The following is a 19,011-nucleotide window of genomic DNA, read 5'->3' on the forward strand; positions in this document are numbered from 1 at the left end:
ACTTCCATCAGTTTCACTTCCTGGTTGGCCCTATCGTATTGTCCCAAGAACCGGGGAGGATACTGGACTCGAAAGGAACCGAAGTATCGGAGTAGCTTAGCAACCGACTCCCGAAATGCACGGTTTTGGGCCATTACTTGATGAACAAGTTCATTAACATCCCACAGAAACTGCGGCCGCGACGAAAGTGTAAGCGAAAGTGTGTGGACAGCCACTGTCCGCAGACCAGTGACGTTAGCTGGGTGTGCGCTAACAGGAGGCAACTGGGAAGGAGACCCTTTTCACCTTACTTTTGCCATTTAACTTCGAAACAAGAGAACCACTTAGTGCTAATTTGGCAATAGCACCAAGAGAGAGTGAGGTAAGACGATAAATAGAGATTAAATGTATGAAATGTTATAAGAAATGTAAACTAGTGTGTTGCATTTATGTACCTTCTGCTCCCGGATACTCAATTTTCGCTTAATAATGACGCTTTAACAGTGTTTTTATTTCACTTTGTGATTGTATTTTACCTCACCCAATAAGAAATAGACACTTATTTATTATTACTGTCAGTGTTTTATGTACAATAGAACAAAACTTAAGAATTAAGGCCAAGCAGCACAAGTTTTAACTTTTACTAGACTAGTTTCTTTTCCTGCAACTTCCATTGTCTTACAGGCTGGACCTCCTCGGCGGGTTCAAGTGCCTATTTCATATGTGATGCCTGTATCTGATAAATTGCAGATGAACTAACTGAAGGAGTCAGTAATGATAAGTTGTCTCCAAATGTTGCCTTTCAGCATGCGGTTGAAGCCACGGCTGCTGTAGAATGAAGAGCTCGGCTCGCCGCACCAGGGACATCGAGCGTCAGGCTGGCTACCTGAGGCCTGAACATTGCGCCCCTCCACCGCCCCGTGGCACCTCCGGCACCATGTGGTTTATCCGCGACGGATGTGGGATTGTGTGCGCCGTCATCACCTGGTTGCTGGTCTTCTACGCGGAGTTTGTGGTGGTATTCGTGATGCTGTGGCCTGCCAAGAATGTGGCTTACAGCCTCTTCAATGGGGTGCTCTTCAACAGCTTGGCCTTCCTTGCCCTCGCTTCGCACGCCAGGGCCATGTGCACTGACCCGGTTAGTAGTCGATGATCACAATTCGTGTTAGCGCTTGCAATATTGAGGGGGAGAAAAAAAAACTAGAATTTGATTATTTCTCAATCTTGCTTTGCCCAATTAAAGTCCAATTTAAAAAATGTAATTCATTTATTTCCGTCACCAGGGAGCTGTGCCAAAAGGCAACGCAACCAAAGAATTTATTGAAAGCCTACAGCTGAAACCTGGACAGGTGGTCTACAAGTGTCCTAAATGCTGCAGCATCAAACCCGACAGAGCTCATCACTGCAGGTACATCGACCGACCAGCCTGCATGGGGACAATGCATGATAAATTATGTGTCAACCTGATAGAAAAAAAGGTCTGCTGTGGCTTCTGCTCAGGGGACCACTGCCCTCATTAGTAGTCATTCCAGCTCTGCTTCCTGCCTGATGTACCGTTTCAATTTTTTTTGTTTGTTTTCACGGACGCTGCGTCAAATATCCCTGTAGATTTTCCCAGCTTGATAATGACTCACCTCTGGGGCAGCACCGGCATGAAAAGTCACTGCGGAATAATTCAATTTTGAGCCAGCGAGTCACGGCAAACCTTCGTGTCAGTCTGTGAGAAAGGATAGAAGAGAATGTAACGATATAAACTGGTTTTACAAGGTGGAACAAATATATGTGGAAGTAAGACATCCTTTTTGAGGTCACATTTATTATTCCTGCCTGTGTGTTTACAGTGTGTGCAAGCGCTGCATCAAAAAAATGGATCACCACTGTCCTTGGGTCAACAATTGTGTTGGGGAGAACAATCAGAAGTACTTTGTGCTTTTCACGGTGAGTCTCTCGTAATATCATCGTGATTGCATTTAGACAATTAGCCATGCGTGAAAATTCAATTCATTTTATAAGGTGTCGGGTTATTATTACAATATGCATATGTGTGTGTTTTTATATGTAGATGTACATTGCGTTAATATCGTTCCACGCACTTGCCTTGGTGGGCTTCCATTTTGTACTCTGCTTTGAAGAAGACTGGTCAAGTAAGTTTTTTGATTCAACTCCTAATATTGTATACCGCCATTCGCTCAAGTTGACATTGTTTCTCACCTACGGCGATACCGATTTCCTTCCATCAGAGTGCAGCGCCTTCTCTGCACCCGCCACTGTCATCCTCCTCATTCTCCTTTGCTTCGAGGGGCTTCTGTTTTTAATCTTCACGGCGGTCATGTTCGGGACACAGGTGCACTCCATCTGTAGTGATGAAACGGTAAGCAGACGAGTCATCCACGTTTCGCCCGTTTGTGTCGCCGTCGCTCGGGCAAGCGAAGGAGAATCAGATTTGTCTCTTCTGAAATATGCTTAATCTGATTAAGGTGATTCAAAATCATTTTAGAATGTGTTTAGAATGTTCCAGGTGGGTTTCTGTCCATCATTTCCACTGGGAGAAAAATGTCATCTTTTTAATTCACAGGGTATCGAGCAGCTGAAAAAGGAAGAGAGGAAATGGCTCAAGAAGTCCAAATGGATGAACATGAAGGTGGTCTTCGGTCATCCATTTTCAGTGGCGTGGCTCAACCCCTTTGCGACGCCCGATCACGGCAAGGCAGACGTATACCAGTACATAGTGTGAAGGTAGACACACTTTCTCCTCATTGAAAATGCACTAAGTGCGAAAGCCCATTCATTTACAATAGCGTGTCCGCCAGAGGGAGACATTTCCCCGGCAGCGCACCAGCAAGAGCTCATATACTTATTAATGAATATTTAAAATAAAACACACATTTTTTTAACTTTGCATCTCTCTTGTTGAGGATTTCCACATATGTGGACGGAAAAAAAATCACAAACAGCTCGATAAACATAAGAAAATAGGATTTATTGCGTGCTGTGTGTAATCTCTATCTTTGTTCAAATGTGCACTACAAGTCGAGGACATTTTGTCTTCCCACAAAACTTCATTTGCTGCAGTCATTTGAAGTGAATTGCCTTAGATTACACGGTCATAGGCATCAAGTACACATGGATGTCATTTTGTATTGTCTTCATATGTGGAACCATGGACCAGAGATTAAGGACATCATTCTTTCAAAGGAATGTATTTTAGGAGTGAATTTTTCCTGTGGTTTTTACGCAGTTTCTCGGAAGAGTAAATGTAAAGTGTATTTCCTCACATGGTGGTCGAGCGTGTACTAAAAAGTATTTTTTTATGTTGAAAATTATTTTTGTGCCATTGGTTTTGTGCCATTGGGCTGGATAAAATCACAACCTTATTGTTTCTGGGGAAAATTGTTATGGAAATAGCACTGGGGGAACATACTATTGATCATATTAAGCTAAAGCAATCAGGGGTCAAGGGTCACCAAAATGTAACTCAGTTTGTGACCAATCAGGTGCTCCTATATATAAATTCACAAGCCTTAAAGTATAACAAATGTTTTGAGGTCAGACTGAAATGATGTTTGTCAAAGTAAAATGAGCGACTGAAAATTAGAATCATCTAATCGTAAAAGGGGGAACATTTGTTTTGAAATTGCATGATGGTTTTGATTTTAACGTACAAACGTGTTTTTAAATGCAATACAGTATCTTTGCAATATCTATCTCTTTTTTTTATTCTTTACATCTTGTGGATATGCAGCCTGCTATCCATCTTACTGTACAAGAATAACACCAGCTGTCCGTTTATAATTGTACGGTCCGTCATGAATACTATTTTAGTACTTTGTAGGAATTTCTTTTATAACATATTTGAGTAAAGAAGAGAGGAAGAGAGAGAAATAAAGTCATGTTGAGACAATATATCATGTCTAATTTTTACAATATATTTGCTTGAGAATCGTTTTTATTCCTTATTCTGTCACATTGAGCTTAAAATAATCGGTAAATGTACGTTCAGAACTAGAACGAATTAAAATATGATTGTTTTTAAATTACAATATTGTATTACATTTGTTTCCAGATAAAACAACACACATTAAAATTACATCAACCAATCATAATAAAAATAAGCATATAAATTTTGCCCAAAAGTTCACTCACCCAAAAAAATTGACAAAAGTTGAGAACACTGTGTCAGATGTTTATTTCAGAATTTTCGTATTTTACCCCTCCAGTGGAGGTGACAATTTCTTCCATAAAATAATCTATCAACACTTTTTACAAATACTTCACATTATATTTGACATATCATGACTGAATGGCATCAGAGTGACAGCGCCAAAAGAGCACTTTCTAGAAGCGCAACTACTAAGAGGCTTGCAGGCGTTTCTCACTTCAAGATTGCCCTATTAAATCGAATGAGGGAAAGGAAACACTCATTAGATACTGGAGATACTTACTGTTGCAATTCGCCCTGGGTCTTCATAAAGAGACTTCATTAGGTACAATTGCACAGTCTAATGAGAACCGCTTCCTTTTCCAGGACAAGCTCGACTCTCAAATAAAGAATAATAAATGGTTATCGATGTGATTGCTTGAGTCTCATGCAGCAGATCATCGTCAACTATAAAATAAGTAATAAGTGTTCCCGAAATGCAAAATTCATTTAGGCAATGCAAATATTGCAACACACAAAATATTTGTTTCTATGTACCTGTTGTGAAATATAAATCATCTCCTTTTATTATCACATTGTGGTCACATTTAGGGATGCATATGAACATAAAATGATAGTTTGCATTCATATTATGTTGAATCAACAGCAAAGTGTGATTTAATGCCAAAAGAGAGCAGTGCTAAAATAGTATATGCCCTTTACATCATCTAGCAAATTGAATTTAAAGCATTTAAATTATGTTAAAGTTTCACAGTTGTCAATCGTGACTGAAATGCTTTTTTTTTTTTAATGTGCACAGATGGTTATTCACTCAAAAATCATCTCACAGCATGATGTCAAGTTCTCGGGGGTGAGTTGCAGGAACATCTCAAAATCTACTGCAGCTTTTTAATCGTAATGCGGAAAAAGTGAAAGGCTTTTCTCACCACAGCTACATTAATGTTATTGTGAAAAGAAGAGCTCAGTTCTTCAGCTATGACTATAAAGTATGTTTACAGTGAGTGTCATAGTGAGTTGGAAAGAAATACTTTGGTAACCGGATGAAATATGAAATCAACTTTAATTCATGGTGATATTGTGCCAATTTGTGATGTGTGATCTTTGGTGTGATGGAAAAATCAGACTTAGAAGCTATTCAAAGTGTATTTTGCACCAGGATGTGAAGTACCTAAATTGAAAATCTTTGTTAAATTGACTCAATTTAATTTCATCAGATGGTTGCATGAAATAAAATTAAGTAAATTCAACAAAAAAAAAACTTTTTCAGTGTAATCAGGCCAATCATTCGTCTCTCTTGGCGACTGCGCTGGGTTGTCGATCCTGCGGCGAAACCCTCTGCAGTACGAGCAGGCCGGAGAACGTCAAAGAGATCCCGACCCACCACAGTGTTATTTGAGCCTCGCCAAAAATCAGCTGACCCAGGAACGCCTCAAAATAAGAGTTGTAATTTTCTTTGAATACTTTTTGTTTAAAAAAACAGGGTATTTGCATGCACGTGTGAGAATGAGAGACGAGCTGCAACTCACGGAAGATACGAAGTTGGAGGCAGTGGTGGTCACAGTGGTTCGGGTGGAGGAGGACGAGTACCTGAGTGCTTTGGCAAGGAAGGTCCACATCACAGCATTGCAGGTGAAAAGCAATCCGCCGCACAGCAGCCTCAGAGGGATGTGAAGCTGACACATGACATCATCACAATTCTTTTTTAACTTCAGATGCATACTTTCAAGTACCTGCACCACATTTATTATAAAAAAAAATCCCTCTCAGTTAGCATTAAACTTTGCAAGCGGGTTTTCAAAAACATGCATATCAGTTCATATCAGACTTTAAAAAATGTCCTTGTGTGAATATGAATGATTGTTTTCCCTAAATAGACTCTTATTGGCTAAAACGAGGTCAGGTGTACATCCTAGATAATTTTGGAATACAGTGCTATTTTTCTTAAACAAGAAGTGATTTTTATTGGACTTAGCGCATGAATTTATTTTATTTCAAAGGAGTAATTTTAGCATATTAATTAAGCAATATAAGATGAGGCGATATGAGATTAGCTTTCCACATCGCAGGCTTTCATTGAGAAAATGAAGATGTATATTTATAGACCCGTGAAGGTCAAGGAGGAAGCGCGACCCTGGGGAGGGGGGCGAGAGGAAACTGCGTTGTGACGGCAAACAACGCGATAGCACACGGCTGCAATGTCACCCCATCACGCGAGCGCTGCCTCGTCGTGACTGGTGCTGAAGCTGAGGGAGTTGGCCGGATGAGATGCGCCCGCCCGCATCCCCGGACTCACCCGGTCACAGGCGGTAGTTTCATCCACTTGCCGAAATCTCCGCTGCTCGCCCCACGTCCGCAGCCCCGTCTCGCACACTCCCTTCAGGTAGTCCGCTCCCAGGGACAGCTTGGCCGACGACGATGCCACGGCCGCGAGGAAACCCGCCAGTAGTGCATAGAAAACTCCGGGGAACATCTTGATGGAGGACAGCTTAGATACATCATGGGCTACTCCATCTTTCCACCTCTGCTGGGGCTGCAGCTCCGCTCAAGAGCCGCTCTGCGATGCACTTTCGCGACTCAGCCGTCCGGTGGCAGTCACAGCGCATACCGAGAAGCGACGTGGGCGCGCACTTTCGCGTTGCACTGTGGGAATTGTAGTTTTTTAAGCGTAGACGTCGTTTTGAATAATTCAGTGGCCAATGAAATTATTCTACGTGACAAAGTCTCTCTAAGATTCCTTTTTACTATAATTTTAGCTTTTCAATTTTTCTCAATATTGTTGTCCTTTATAAAGTCAAGGATGTCCAGGGAGCTTCATCACATTGTGGTCCATCCTCCTCCACTGTGTAATTAATGCAGTTTGAAGGAGAAGACAATCAATGCTAATGTCATGGCGAGTGAGTGTAAAAGTGAGCTTACAAAAAGCTTGACTTCATTTATTTCAGGCTGCTTAAAGTGCCGAGATGGACGCTCATTCCCATCAGCATACTAATTGGCTCTACTCAAAGACCATTTCCATTCAAACAAAGTTGAAGTGGAATAGACAGGAGAAGGTTGAAGCAATTCCTATTCGCTTTCCTGGATGACCTTTAGAGAGTCTGACGTCTGCATCTAAGGTGTTTTTTTTTACCAGTAGATGTCTTTAATGTGCTTTAAAATATGTGATAACGCTTTTGGGGCCTGCTGTTTTTCTGCACAACACGGCATTAAGACCTGGACGCAATTTCCAATTTGTAAAAGAGTAGCGTCTTTTAAATTACATGACAAATAACAAAGCAATTGATTTCCAAGATGGCGGCGCGCACGGACGCAGCGGCTTACGGCTCTCCACGCCAGTGCTCTTTTTTCCTTGCCTATATTTTTTTATTTTCACTCTTTGGCACACTCTGTACTGGGAATCCCAAGTACACTTTCCACTCGCTCACGGACATTGGTCACCAAGCACGGATACCTATTTCAAGTGACTTTCACCGCAAGCACAACATCCCAGACGAGATTGCGAGACCGCCGGGGTCTCCGTGGATTGTTGTCGGGTCTGGGAGGCGACGCAGGCGGAGAAGAGAGAGGAAGCAAAAGCGAGGCCGTCGGTCTGGCCTAATGCTAAGGCTACGTAAACAACCGCACAAGCCGCCTCTCCCGAGCCTGTTTCTCTCCAACGCCAGATCCCTGCTGCATAAAATGGACGACCTGGATCTACAGCTCACGGGAAACCACTACGTCCGGGACTGTTGTGTGATTATTATAACCGAAACCTGGCTGCGCCCGGATATCCCCGATGCTAGCATGCAGCTAGCAAGCCGCTCCCTGCTACGCGCGGACAGAACATTGGACTCCGGTAAACGCAGAGGTGGGGGGCTTTGTATGTATGTGCACGAAAACTGGTGCAACAATGCGACCATCGTAGGCAGCCACTGCTGTCCGGACCTCGAGTACATGGCAGTCAGGTGCCGGCCTTTTTTCCTCCCGAGGGAGCTAGCTGTTGTTATCGTCATTGCTGTTTACATTCCACCCGACGCTGACGTAAGCACGGCACTCTCTCTCCTGCTGAGAGCTGTGAGTGAACAACAACGGGCTCACCCTGATGGCTTCCACATTGTAGCGGGGGATTTTAACAAGGCCAACTTAAAGACTGTTCTGCCGAATTTCCACCAGCACGTAAAGTGTGCTTCACGAGGTGAGAACACCCTGGACCATGTCTACACCAACATCAAACATGCATACAGAGCTATCCCCCTCCCCCACCTCGGGCAATCAGACCATCTGTCCCTCCTGCTCTTCCCTGCCTACACCCCCCTCAGACGCAAACTCAGACCCACCTTAAGGACCATCACCTCCTGGCCTGAGGATGCACTCCACAAACTCAAAGACTGTTTTCAACGGACAGACTGGGACCTGTTCGACCACCAGGAGCTGGGGACACACACAGACACAGTTCTGGGCTACATCCAGTTCTGCGCCAGCAATGTGACTGTGACCAAAACCATCCGGGTCTTCCCTAACCAGAAACCCTGGATGTGCAGCCAGGTCCGCTCTCTCCTCAGAGCCCGCGACACCGCCTTCAGGTCAGGAGACAGAGCTCTGTACAGCGCTGCCAGAGCTGAGCTGAGGAGAGGAGTCAAACGGGCGAAAGCGGACCACAGAAAACGCATCGAGTCCCACCTGTCCAGCAACAATGGCCGCAAGGTGTGGCAGGGCATCCAGGAGATCACCAACTTCAGGGGCAGTGCCGCTCAAGTCGAAGACCAAGGCGCACAGCTGGCAGAGGAGCTAAACAGCTTCTTTGCTCGGTTTGGAACATCCCAGCAGCACTCCCCTGTCCCTGCCCTGCCCCCTCCCCCACCCAGCTCTGACATCACTCCACTCACTGTTCAGGAGCACAAGGTCAGAAAGGTGCTCCTTACAGTGAATCCCAGAAAGGCCACAGGCCCGGATGGGGTCCCCGGCAAGGTGCTGAGGGCATGCGCTGAGGAGCTCGCCCCCACCTTCACCACGATCTTCAACCGCTCCCTGGCCCTAGCAACCGTCCCGCCCTGCCTGAAAACCTCAACCATCATCCCAGTGCCGAAGAAGTCGGCCATCTCTAGCCTGAATGATTACCGGCCAGTGGCCCTCACTCCGGTGATCATGAAGTGCTTTGAGAGGCTGGTTCTTCAGCACATCAAGGATTATCTTCCCCCACACCTCGACCCCCACCAGTTTGCATACCGGACCAACAGATCCACAGAAGACGCCATCGCCGTAGCCCTCCATTGTGCGGTGAACCACCTGGAGCAGCAGCAGAGCTATGTCCGGATGCTCTTTGTGGATTACAGTTCGGCATTCAACACCATCCTCCCGGACAGACTCACCACAAAGCTGGACACTCTCGGACTCCCCTCTCTCACATGTGCCTGGATTAATGACTTTCTGACCAACCGACTCCAGGCTGTGAGAGTTGGCTCCCGCCTCTCCTCCACCCGTACGCTGAGCATCGGCTCCCCACAGGGCTGTGTGTTGAGCCCCCTCCTCTTCTGCCTCTACACTCATGATTGCAGACCGGCTCACAAACACAACCGGATTGTCAAGTTCGCCGACGATACCACTGTGGTCGGTCTCATCTCCAATGGCGATGAGGTAGCCTACAGAGAGGAGGTCCTGGAGCTGGTCGACTGGTGCTCTGAGAACAATCTCGCTCTGAACACCAAGAAGACCAACGAGCTCATCATAGACTTCAGAAGACACAGCCCTGAGCCAACTCCCCTCTTCATCAACGGCGAGCAGGTGGAGAGGGTCCACAGCACCAAGTACCTGGGCGTCCACATCTCTGACCGGATCTCCTGGTCAGAGAACATCACCACCATCGTCAAGAAGGCTCAGCAGCGGTTACACTTCCTGAGAGTCCTCAGGAGGTACAACCTCAACACCGACCTGTTGCTGACCTTCTACCGATCTTCCATCGAGAGTCTACTGACCTACTGCATCGTAGTATGGTTCGGCAGCTCCACCGCCGCTGACAGGAAGAAGCTGCAGAGAGTGGTGAAGGCAGCCCAGAGGATCATCGGCCGCCCTCTCCCCTCCCTTACGGACATCTACACTACCCGCTGCCTCAGCAGGGCTAAGGCCATCTCAGCGGACAGCTCCCACCCTGGCTCCGCCCTGTTTGACCTGTTGCCCTCTGGAAGACGCTACAGGCAAATGAAGACCAGGACAAACAGACTCAGAAACAGTTTCTTTCCCCAAGCCATAGCCGCCCTCAACTCCAGCCGACACTGATGACACTTTCCTCCTGCACTATTACTGCACTTTGTCCGCACTACTGTTTCTGATTATTTCATCTACTTTTCTACTAGTCGATTACTTGACTGTTACTTGTGTCTACCTCATGCACTGGATGGAGGTCTCCAATTTCATTGTACTATGTAGAATGACAATAAAGGTTTTCTGATTCTGATTTCTGATTCTGAAAACAAACCAATCGACAAATTCCAATTTGCCCGTTTCTCTTCCGTCCGACGACAGGCAGCAGATAAGATTCAATCCAGCCATTCTTTCTTTCTTAGTGTCAAGTTAAAGAGCTAATTGGGCTTCTTCTGTCCTTGTCCAGTCGAGCGATAATTGAGCCAATATGGACTGTCAAGCACCCGCCCAAATCTTTTTTCCACACCGCCGGTGCTAATCAGACTTTAAATTAAAGTTGACTCGACAGAAGCCTTAGGCATGACCTTATCAGACATCAATTACAGATAAAAATGAATAAATGGGCTGCTATTTGAATAAGATAACCTTAGAGATATATATTACGCATTCATTTTCTATACCACTTAAACCGTTCAGCTGACTTTGTATATAGTTTAGAAGAAAAAAAAATAGCAGTGTCGACTGCATACGTGCTCAGATCTTGGTAAAAGCAAATACGTCAATGTATGATTAAGCCTAAAATGATTGATTACGTGCGACAATGGAGGCTGTGTGTTGATTTTCATCAGCGCACTGATATGACAGCCAATGAAATGCTTTCATCTGTATTCAAAGTCCGCCATCACTGTAACACAAAGTCTGCCATGCAGCACTTTTTCCAATAACGAGTCTGACCAAGCAATGAACGTCTGCTTTGCCATATCACGGCAGGAAATGAAAACTCCTTGAGTGTGATTCATTAAAAGCTATGAAATATTATGCAAGGCAAAATGGAAAATATTCGAAAGCTTCTTTTTTTTTTCCATGACGGTTCTAACATCAGTTACCTCCTGAAAAGGTCGCCAGCATTCTAAATGTCAAATGTATTTGGAGAAAACTGTGAGTTTAGTAACACTATAAATAATAAAATACTCAAATAAATAATAAATAATACAGTATGTTCTCTAATTAGACTATATTGTTATACTTATCAATGGGTGAGCAAAGCAATATTTATTTTTCAGAAAACACTGATAGAGATTCGTTAGATGTTCCTTTCAGGGGCACGGGTAGAAAAGTGAAAAATAAATCAGGATATAATATCCAAAAGGCACCTGCATTTTTCAGGGGTGGCAAGGGGAGGGGGCAATGCCCCTCTAGCTCCGCCACTGCCTTTTGAAGAACAGTGTTGCGGTTTGGTGTCGAAGAGGACGTGCGTTAAATCAAAGCCTCTTTGATATTTCACAGCGCTGAGGAGGATGACGCATGCCGTTTGGATCCAGCACATATGAGCAGGGTGATGATGCGGAGAAGACAATTATTATTGCTAGAATTGAGGAAAGGGATTGTTGCAGAGTTGCGCAAGACACTATTCCCACTGGGTCTCTTTGTAGGGCTATAACTGATTGATTGCTCCGTATTAAATGAATAGATTCGGAATTAAAAGTAATGGCAAAGGCTGCTTTGACTTATAATGGAATGCAACTGATCCCATCTTGAATCTCATCACAAGCTTTTAAGCAACGTCTCTCTCTGTTTCTGTTGCACAGGGATTTATTTATTTATTTTTCTCTTCTGTATTGATCTCAGCTTTGAGGCTGCCTCAGCAGACAAGCGGTGGGAATCTATCAGAACCCCGTTAAGTGTCCTGCAGAGATTCATCAAGGCGAGCTTTCGATTGCTCAATGCAGTTGTTGTCTCTTGTGATAACCTGCAGTGCTTCTTTTTTTTTTTTTTCTTTAATCCTGGCTGGATGTTGTTCCCTGCCACATTCAGGTGCTTCTAACTAGCATTGAGGAGAAGAACCTGTGGGTACACCCAAAACTGTGTTACAAACTTTTAAAATTCTCACATTAAAAGGTCAAGGAATTCAACTGATCATCTTTAGATCATGCACATTTGGGAACTGGAAGTTATTCCGGCTCATAAAGCATCCTCCACATCATAAAGAAGATGTGAAAAGCTGTTGGATCAAATGATCACGCTCATGAATAACCAAAGAGGTGAAACTGTGTTCATTCACACCAAGATTATTGGTAATTTTCTAAGAGGTTTTGCAACTGTGGCTGTAAACCCATTTTCACGATGATGTGGCTCCACAAGGCTCCATTGTAATTTCCGGGGGATGGGTGGGGGGAGTCAAGTGGGCGTGTCTTTGTGCAAGAAAGCGCTGGCTCAGTGTAGCGGTTGTCACACAAGCTCAGAGACGAGACAGGGATTCATGAAGATGTCAGTTTTTACGCACGGTGGGGGACGCACGCATCCACGTCACGGCGCGGTCACGACACGTCCACAGCTTTCGCTTTTAGTTCGGCTCGTCTTATTCGCCACTTCAATGTGCTGCTAGTGAAATTCTTCCTACAGCTGCTTGGACTCCATCCTTGTCCCCTCCTCCTCCTTCTTTTCGTCCTCCACCTCCTCCTCTTTGCTGTCCCGTCACCAGCATGGACAGGACGGCGAGCAGTCTTCATCCCGGAACCAACAAAAGCAACTCCAATTCTTCTGGTGATCGAAGCAACTCGTCACGAAAACCCGCGGGGTGGACGGGTTCGCCAAGTCCCGGTCCCGGGCCACACTGCGGCCCCGCGGGTGCAGGGGGTGGCCGGGGGGCTTTCTTGGGGAACAGCACCAGTTCGCAGCAGCCGCAGGGTCGCAAGCGACAACTGGAAGGAGTTCTCAGCAAATACACCAACCTCCTTCAAGGCTGGCAGAACAGGTAAATAAAAATGGGATTTAGTTTGGTTGACTTTTTTTGGTGAATGTCTTGTTGTTGATACTGCATTGTCCACGTTGCACTTGAGGGGGCGGGGTTGAGATTTGTCTTTAGCAATATTTATTTCTCTTGACTGTTTACTTTTACTCACGACATCTGAACACAGATAAAGCTGGACTTTGTACTCTTTTAACATTATTATAGTGGTTAGCAAATCCCCCTCACAGATCTGAGGACAGGGTTTGAATTCTTTTTGTGGTCTTATTTTTCAAGATGGTCCATTTTTCACAAACAAGCTCACTTTTTCTATTTTTTCCCACGTGTGTTTATTTATTTATAATATTTCTTCTTTTGTGGACACTCTCATAACAAGCCGGGAAAGTAGCTCCACCACTGTCGACATTCTCGCAGTGCATTATTATGTGATTCATGCAGAATTTATGACTTCACCCCCCTGCCTCGTTCTCATTCTCTCTTCTCACAATGTCACCAATATATTTTCATAAACAAGGATTTAATGATATACAAAGTCAATTTGAGTGAATTATTGTGGATTGTGAGTTTTCTCCTTGCTACAAACTTCTTAAAATCAAGCCCACTTATTTTTTGTCATGCTTATTGACTTGATTTCTCGCTAGTTGCAAAGTTGCATTTGCACAATGTTGATTTAATTGTCCCCAACATTTCAAATAGAAACACTTTGCAGGTGGCCAGCGTAATTACAGTCATGAGTGAGTTTTCAAATTACCAGTGTATGGTGAGTGCTGTGTGGTGGTGTGAAACGGACCCGAGCGGAGCTAAATATGCTGCTGAGTAGGTGGCCCTTTGCCAATGTGAAGTGTTGATAATGTTGTGTAAGTGATGCACATAATAGCATCATTTTATGACAGTACATAGAAGAGTGATGTTAGCTTTAAGTTTATTCGGGTTTATTTATTACTGATTAAAGCAACATCCACATGTCTGCTATATTTTCGGTGAAATATACATCTAGGGTAGAACCAGCGAGATTTTTTTCTGTGCTGAGTCTAAATTTAGAATTTTGAATAATGTCGAGGTGGCAGGTGGGTGGTTGGGGTTCATTTTGAGGGATGATTCATGACATTGCTTCGCCTCTTTGGTCGAAGGTGTGAATTGAATTCGACCAGCTTCGCTGAGGTGACATACTCATTTTTCGGGTTTATATGAAACAACATTTTGCACTGAATTAATTACTTTACACATGAGGCACCATTGTACTAAAAAAAAAAAAAACAAACATCTATTTTTCTCATGATTACAGAGGTGGAATCGATTCTTTTTATCCGATTAATCGGCAAAATAATCAATTGTTTTTTGCTGTAGTAAAGGTCAAAAGCTCAGGTAACACTCTTAGGTCAGCATTTTAAACGTGAGCGCCGACATACGGCCCTGTACTTATTATCCGGCACCATCCATCATGTTAAAGGCCTTTACTCTTGTTTAGCTGCAATGGCAAGACTGCCTGAAGGGGTCAACTGTAAACGACCCCGCTCTGCTGACTGAACATGGGATTAAACTTTTTGTGTGTGCGTGCATGCATGTGTGATAAAAAGTATCTGACTCAGGCAGATTGGTCACTGATTCGCTGAGGTCGACATTATTCACACTCTGCATGGACCGACAAGACTGTGAATAGGGATCAATTTTTAGATCGTAGTTTTCCCGCATTCTCTCAAGGGAAGCGAAAAATTACTTTGGTGAAGGATTTTTTTTTTTTTTGTCTTCATTTATTCTATTCAACCATGATGTAGGTTGGATCGCAAATCCATACTGTAATTGGACGTGAAGCGAGGAACATTGATTATCAGTTTAAGCCAAAAGAAGGGCAGAAGGAGAGGGCAAGGACAACCACGGTTTTGTCAAATTCAAAAGTCAGCAGGAAAAAAAAAAAAAACAATAACACGGGTCACATCTTTGAATGTTTGCAACTATTTAAGCAGCAATTCATTCATTTTTATTTTTGCAGGTACTTTGTGTTGGATCCAGATTTAGGATTGCTGCTATATTATGTCAACGAACACGGAAGGAGCCAGAAGCCGCGAGGGTCCCTTCCTTTAATCGGAGCCACCATAACTCAGAGTGATGAGGTTCCACACATGTTCATCGTCAATTCTGTCAATGGAGAGATGTACAAACTCAGAGGTATGAATTTTATTACGATCATTTTGAAGTATTTCGTTTAGTCCATCTTACCTAAGAGAAGCAACGGGGGTCCTAAAAGTAGAAAGTATGCAACTCACATGTACAGTCTCAACAATCAGTAGTGAAGATTAGCCAGTGCGCTCAGATTTGGTATTGGTTACCATGGGAACCCCCTGAAATCCTACCTAGGGAGGAGCAGAGTGGAACTTTAGAGTCCAACAAGGAGTCATTTAGCATTTTTTCACGGCTTTTATAGCTTTTCATATCGTTCTCCGTGTGTATTAATCGCACTGTTTTGTCCTCAGCTTTTAGAAAGCTCAATTCCTTTGTTTTTTTCCCTCATCATGCTTCTCTTATCATTGTAAGAAGATACACACAATGTGTCACTAATGCAGGGTCTCCCTTCAGGGGTTCAACAATTGACCGCCATTGTACTCCATTTCACTTGGAATGTAAGAACCTACAATTGTATTCATGAATGGCCTCCCAACAGCTTCGCCACAAAGGCACTAGTGACAATTTGAAGGCTGAAAATAGACTATCAGACGTTGGGCAATCTTAGCAAGCAGCTTTGATTTAATCCTGTGTGGATGTTCAGGTGCTGAATGAATCAATTGGTCACACTGCTAGTCATGAATGAAATGATACACATGTTTAAAGCTCATTTGGAATCCTCAATATGCAAAATAATTCGCTTTTTTTAAAGTAAAGCATACCATGTGGTTACACGATTCAAATGATTACTTTAGTTGCCCGAATCAAACCCAAAGCCGGAGGATCTGACTGAGGGCGGGCTGCTCCACTGAGGGAGTGGCGATACATAATTGCAGTCATGCCTTGATGTGGCCCCGTCAGTTTAGAAATATTTTATGTTCCTACATAAAAGAGCTAATACTATACCAGTTAAAGAATGATGAAATCTTACGCAAACTATCCCTAACATTTAATAACGATTTTTACGATGGTGAGGGTTTGATTCACATCACTGTAATAAAAGTGGCTGTAATTAGACAATGATTAACGGAACGGGGAGTGCTTGCTACTCTCCCAGAAGCTCTGCGCTCGTCTAATTGAAAATGTAACTCTAATGTAAGAGCGGCGCAGTAATCGTTTTTTCCATCCGGATGTACGTATGAGCCGCTATATTGTGCTCTTAGCCTCGAGCAAGCAAATTGTGAACAGGTGCACATCAGCATAGAAACATAAATCATCTAAAAAATAAAAAATAAATCCCAGCAGCGAGGCTTGTGCACTCCAACAACCTGACAATATCGACTCCTACCTTGAAATTGGCTCTTTTTGAGTTCCTGAGCCGACGAGTGAAAAAAGATATTATTTGCATTTCTCAAGAGATTTTTAAGAGTGTGTTACTTTTGCAGTGTGCTCCAAAGTGTCGCTTTGTAGGATGCCTTGTAAGTGCCAAGCTGAATTCATTTAACCCTTCCAAAAACCTGTGGAAGATAAACATGACACATTTGAATCAATCTCAGTGTCTTTCACATGTAAATAAGCTAGTGATTAGCATATGAATAAAAGTTTTGCATATACAAATCTGATAATTTTGTTCCTATAAAGTGCGGCTAATGGGAATCTCCATGGTAGCATCGTGAATGTTTATTAATCTCAGTTTGAATGCATAAATTCAAGGCCCCGACCCATGTGGATTTTTTTTTTTAGGTCTTTTTTGGTGATTCTGATATTTAGCAGAATAAAATTCGGAAAAATTAATAATCGGTTAATTCGGAAAAATTTTTTTTTTAGATCTTTAACCCCAAATATTTGAATATATTTTACAATACTTTGTTCTATTGTGTTTGTTTGATTTCATCGCATAGAAAATGGGCCAAAGTGAAAATATAAGAGAGGTAGGGAACCTTTGCTGCGGGTTGAATCCCCAAATTGAAGAAGAGCAAACATCAAGAGAGTCCGGTGCAGCAGTTTGGATCTGATTGACACCTCTGCGGCACAGTCGATTGTTTATTTTCTGCAAGGTTGCACTCAAGCAGCCTCAAGAGCCTTGTAAGATGTTAGATAAAAAAAAGTTATGCAAAAACATACCGGGTGATTATTTTGCACAATCTTTGCTATCTTTGGATGGAGGTTCATCTGTTGGACTATATAAAAGAAAACAAATGGCATTCCTCAGTGGACATGAAGACTCTTTTAACTAAGTATCGACCCGGCTGTGAACTTCCAAGAATTTATTGCATGCATGGGATGTGAGGCACGTCAATTAACTGTTTTTTTTTTCTGTATCTTTCCAGCTTCTGATGCCAAAGAGCAGCAGTATTGGGTTAGCCAACTCCAAGCGTGTGCCAGGAGACATTCTGACTGCAGTGCCAAGGTAAAAAAAAAAAAAAAAGAAAAAGCTACACATTTATTTATCTATTTATTTACTGTGTTTACTTAAAAAGCTTAGGTGAGGCTTAAGGTAAAAAAAAAAAAAAAATGTGATCGGCATTCCTTACTATTTTTATCACATTTTCTAGAACGGAATTGTGCAATAGGATGAAATGAAGATGAGATTACATTTTTAATCCCAAACATCCATCACAGGGCACAACCTTTTTTAGGTTTGATTTTGCATTAAATGTCATTGTGACATCTAAAATTAATGAATCGAAATAGAGCGATTGTGATAGGATGTAATATGATTTCGATGTGTTATGTTCTGCTAATAGATTCATCCATGTTCCTCTACTTTCTTCAACCGATGTTAATTTATTTCTGCGCCCTGTTAGGTAAGGAAACTGAAGGGCTCGGATGAACACCTGAGTGCGGAAGAATCAGCGGGGGGACAAGATGCGTTGGTGAGTCACTCCTTATAAACCCGTCTTGCATGTTGTTTGGATATAAAAAGATGTCTGGGGTAGAAAAAAGTTGTGTGAGTTCTCATAAAAAAAAAAAAGATGACGTCCTTACAGGAAATGGAGGTGTAGGAGTCAAAGTGTGGACTTAGTGCTGTTGACTTAGTGGCCTTAAGCAAACACATGCATTCTTTGTTACACCATTGCTGGAATTATTTTCTTGAAAACAAAGTGGCATTCTTCAGTAAAACATGACATACATTTATATTTACAGTCAAATATGACACAAGATATTTGGATTTTTTCTTTTCTTGCATATTGTTGCATTTTTTTCTTGTTGTCGTCGTCCAGACATGTTCATGGGTCCAATATGTTTCTTCCATTTCCACTTTAGTGAAATGCTCGAGGCTCCGTTCCAGTTATAGAGGACAAAAGCTCAATTCTTAATGCCGTCCGTTTCTTGTCTGCTGGCTCAGGAGCTCGTGGCTTGCCTTTGCACAATGCAACACTGTTCAGTCCCGTAAGCTGATTAAGTCCCGCCTCAAAAGATCACAAAGTACCTATGTAATATAAATCTCACTTTCAGTTATCGTGACAATTTTTATTTAACATACTGGTAGTATTTTTGAACCTTGATAACGCTAATATATTCCTTCAATGGTGTTCATTGATTCAATTATCAAAATAGTGCAAAATAAGCTCAATCATTGGAATTCAAGTAATCACCAGTTTGGTTTTGTTGTCACTGCAAAGCAAGCAGAATGACCTCAGCTTCTTGTTTGCCTATCATTGAGCAGAGCTCTTGTGCAAGCTTGATC

At 43.0% G+C, this 19,011-nt stretch overlaps 3 protein-coding genes and 1 long non-coding RNA gene across 8 annotated transcripts in view; 2 read left to right on the forward strand and 2 right to left on the reverse strand.

The window, feature by feature from the left end:
- zdhhc3b (zinc finger DHHC-type palmitoyltransferase 3b) lies at positions 1 to 7,414 on the forward strand. Of its 4 annotated transcripts, XR_007487753.2 has the most exons (8): positions 1 to 361; positions 786 to 1,117; positions 1,263 to 1,387; positions 1,821 to 1,917; positions 2,042 to 2,350; positions 2,555 to 2,715; positions 4,938 to 4,988; positions 5,619 to 7,414. XR_007487753.2 is itself a non-coding variant. In XM_049750605.2 (7 exons), the coding sequence occupies exons 2-6, from the start codon at positions 815 to 817 to the stop codon at positions 2,711 to 2,713; spliced, it is 993 nt and encodes a 330-aa protein (XP_049606562.1). In that variant the 5' UTR covers positions 1 to 361; positions 786 to 814; the 3' UTR covers positions 2,714 to 2,715; positions 5,619 to 7,414. The 4 variants fall into 4 exon arrangements, 3 of the variants coding, with proteins under 3 accessions (XP_049606562.1, XP_049606561.1, XP_049606563.1); XM_049750605.2 differs by lacking the exon at positions 4,938 to 4,988; XM_049750604.2 differs by lacking the exon at positions 5,619 to 7,414 and having other exon boundaries at positions 4,938 to 5,211.
- Positions 4,142 to 6,608, reverse strand: LOC125986757 (transmembrane protein 42). The gene is made up of 3 exons (XM_049750622.1): positions 6,432 to 6,608; positions 5,665 to 5,811; positions 4,142 to 5,566 (listed from the first exon to the last, which is right to left on the reverse strand). Exons 1-3 carry the CDS (start codon positions 6,606 to 6,608, stop codon positions 5,420 to 5,422), a joined length of 471 nt encoding a protein of 156 aa, XP_049606579.1. The 3' UTR covers positions 4,142 to 5,419.
- Positions 5,621 to 19,011, forward strand: part of LOC125986725 (oxysterol-binding protein-related protein 10) — a 23,107-nt gene continuing 9,716 nt past the window's right edge. Inside the window, exons 1-5 of one of the 2 annotated variants that reach the window (XM_049750573.1) lie at positions 5,621 to 5,767; positions 12,954 to 13,226; positions 15,211 to 15,386; positions 17,651 to 17,730; positions 18,128 to 18,196. In XM_049750573.1, the coding sequence (XP_049606530.1) occupies positions 12,955 to 13,226; positions 15,211 to 15,386; positions 17,651 to 17,730; positions 18,128 to 18,196 (597 nt within the window). In that variant the 5' untranslated portion in view covers positions 5,621 to 5,767; position 12,954. Of the gene's footprint in view, positions 5,768 to 11,526; positions 13,227 to 15,210; positions 15,387 to 17,650; positions 17,731 to 18,127; positions 18,197 to 19,011 lie in introns of those variants that run through there. The other variant, XM_049750572.2, reaches the window with a different exon arrangement.
- Positions 15,153 to 15,519, reverse strand: LOC125986765 (uncharacterized). The gene is made up of 2 exons (XR_007487764.1): positions 15,438 to 15,519; positions 15,153 to 15,356 (listed from the first exon to the last, which is right to left on the reverse strand). It is a non-coding gene; the product is annotated as an uncharacterized lncRNA (long non-coding RNA).

This window comes from Syngnathus scovelli, chromosome 19, assembly GCF_024217435.2.
Source record: "Syngnathus scovelli strain Florida chromosome 19, RoL_Ssco_1.2, whole genome shotgun sequence".
In the NCBI taxonomy this organism is placed as follows: domain Eukaryota; kingdom Metazoa; phylum Chordata; class Actinopteri; order Syngnathiformes; family Syngnathidae; genus Syngnathus; species Syngnathus scovelli.

Coding starts and splice junctions, on each gene's coding strand:
- LOC125986757 (XM_049750622.1), bottom strand. CDS start 6,608: ATGTTCCCCGGAGTTTTCTATGCACTACTGGCGGGTTTCCTCGCGGCC. Junction 5,812..6,431: donor AAACTACCGCCTGTGACCGG/GTGAGTCCGGGG, acceptor GTCATGTGTCAG/CTTCACATCCCTCTGAGGCT. Junction 5,567..5,664: donor CCTCCAACTTCGTATCTTCC/GTGAGTTGCAGC, acceptor TCTTATTTTGAG/GCGTTCCTGGGTCAGCTGAT.
- zdhhc3b (XM_049750605.2), top strand. CDS start 815: ATGAAGAGCTCGGCTCGCCGCACCAGGGACATCGAGCGTCAGGCTGGC. Junction 1,918..2,041: donor AGTACTTTGTGCTTTTCACG/GTGAGTCTCTCG, acceptor TTTTATATGTAG/ATGTACATTGCGTTAATATC. Junction 2,351..2,554: donor CCATCTGTAGTGATGAAACG/GTAAGCAGACGA, acceptor TTTAATTCACAG/GGTATCGAGCAGCTGAAAAA.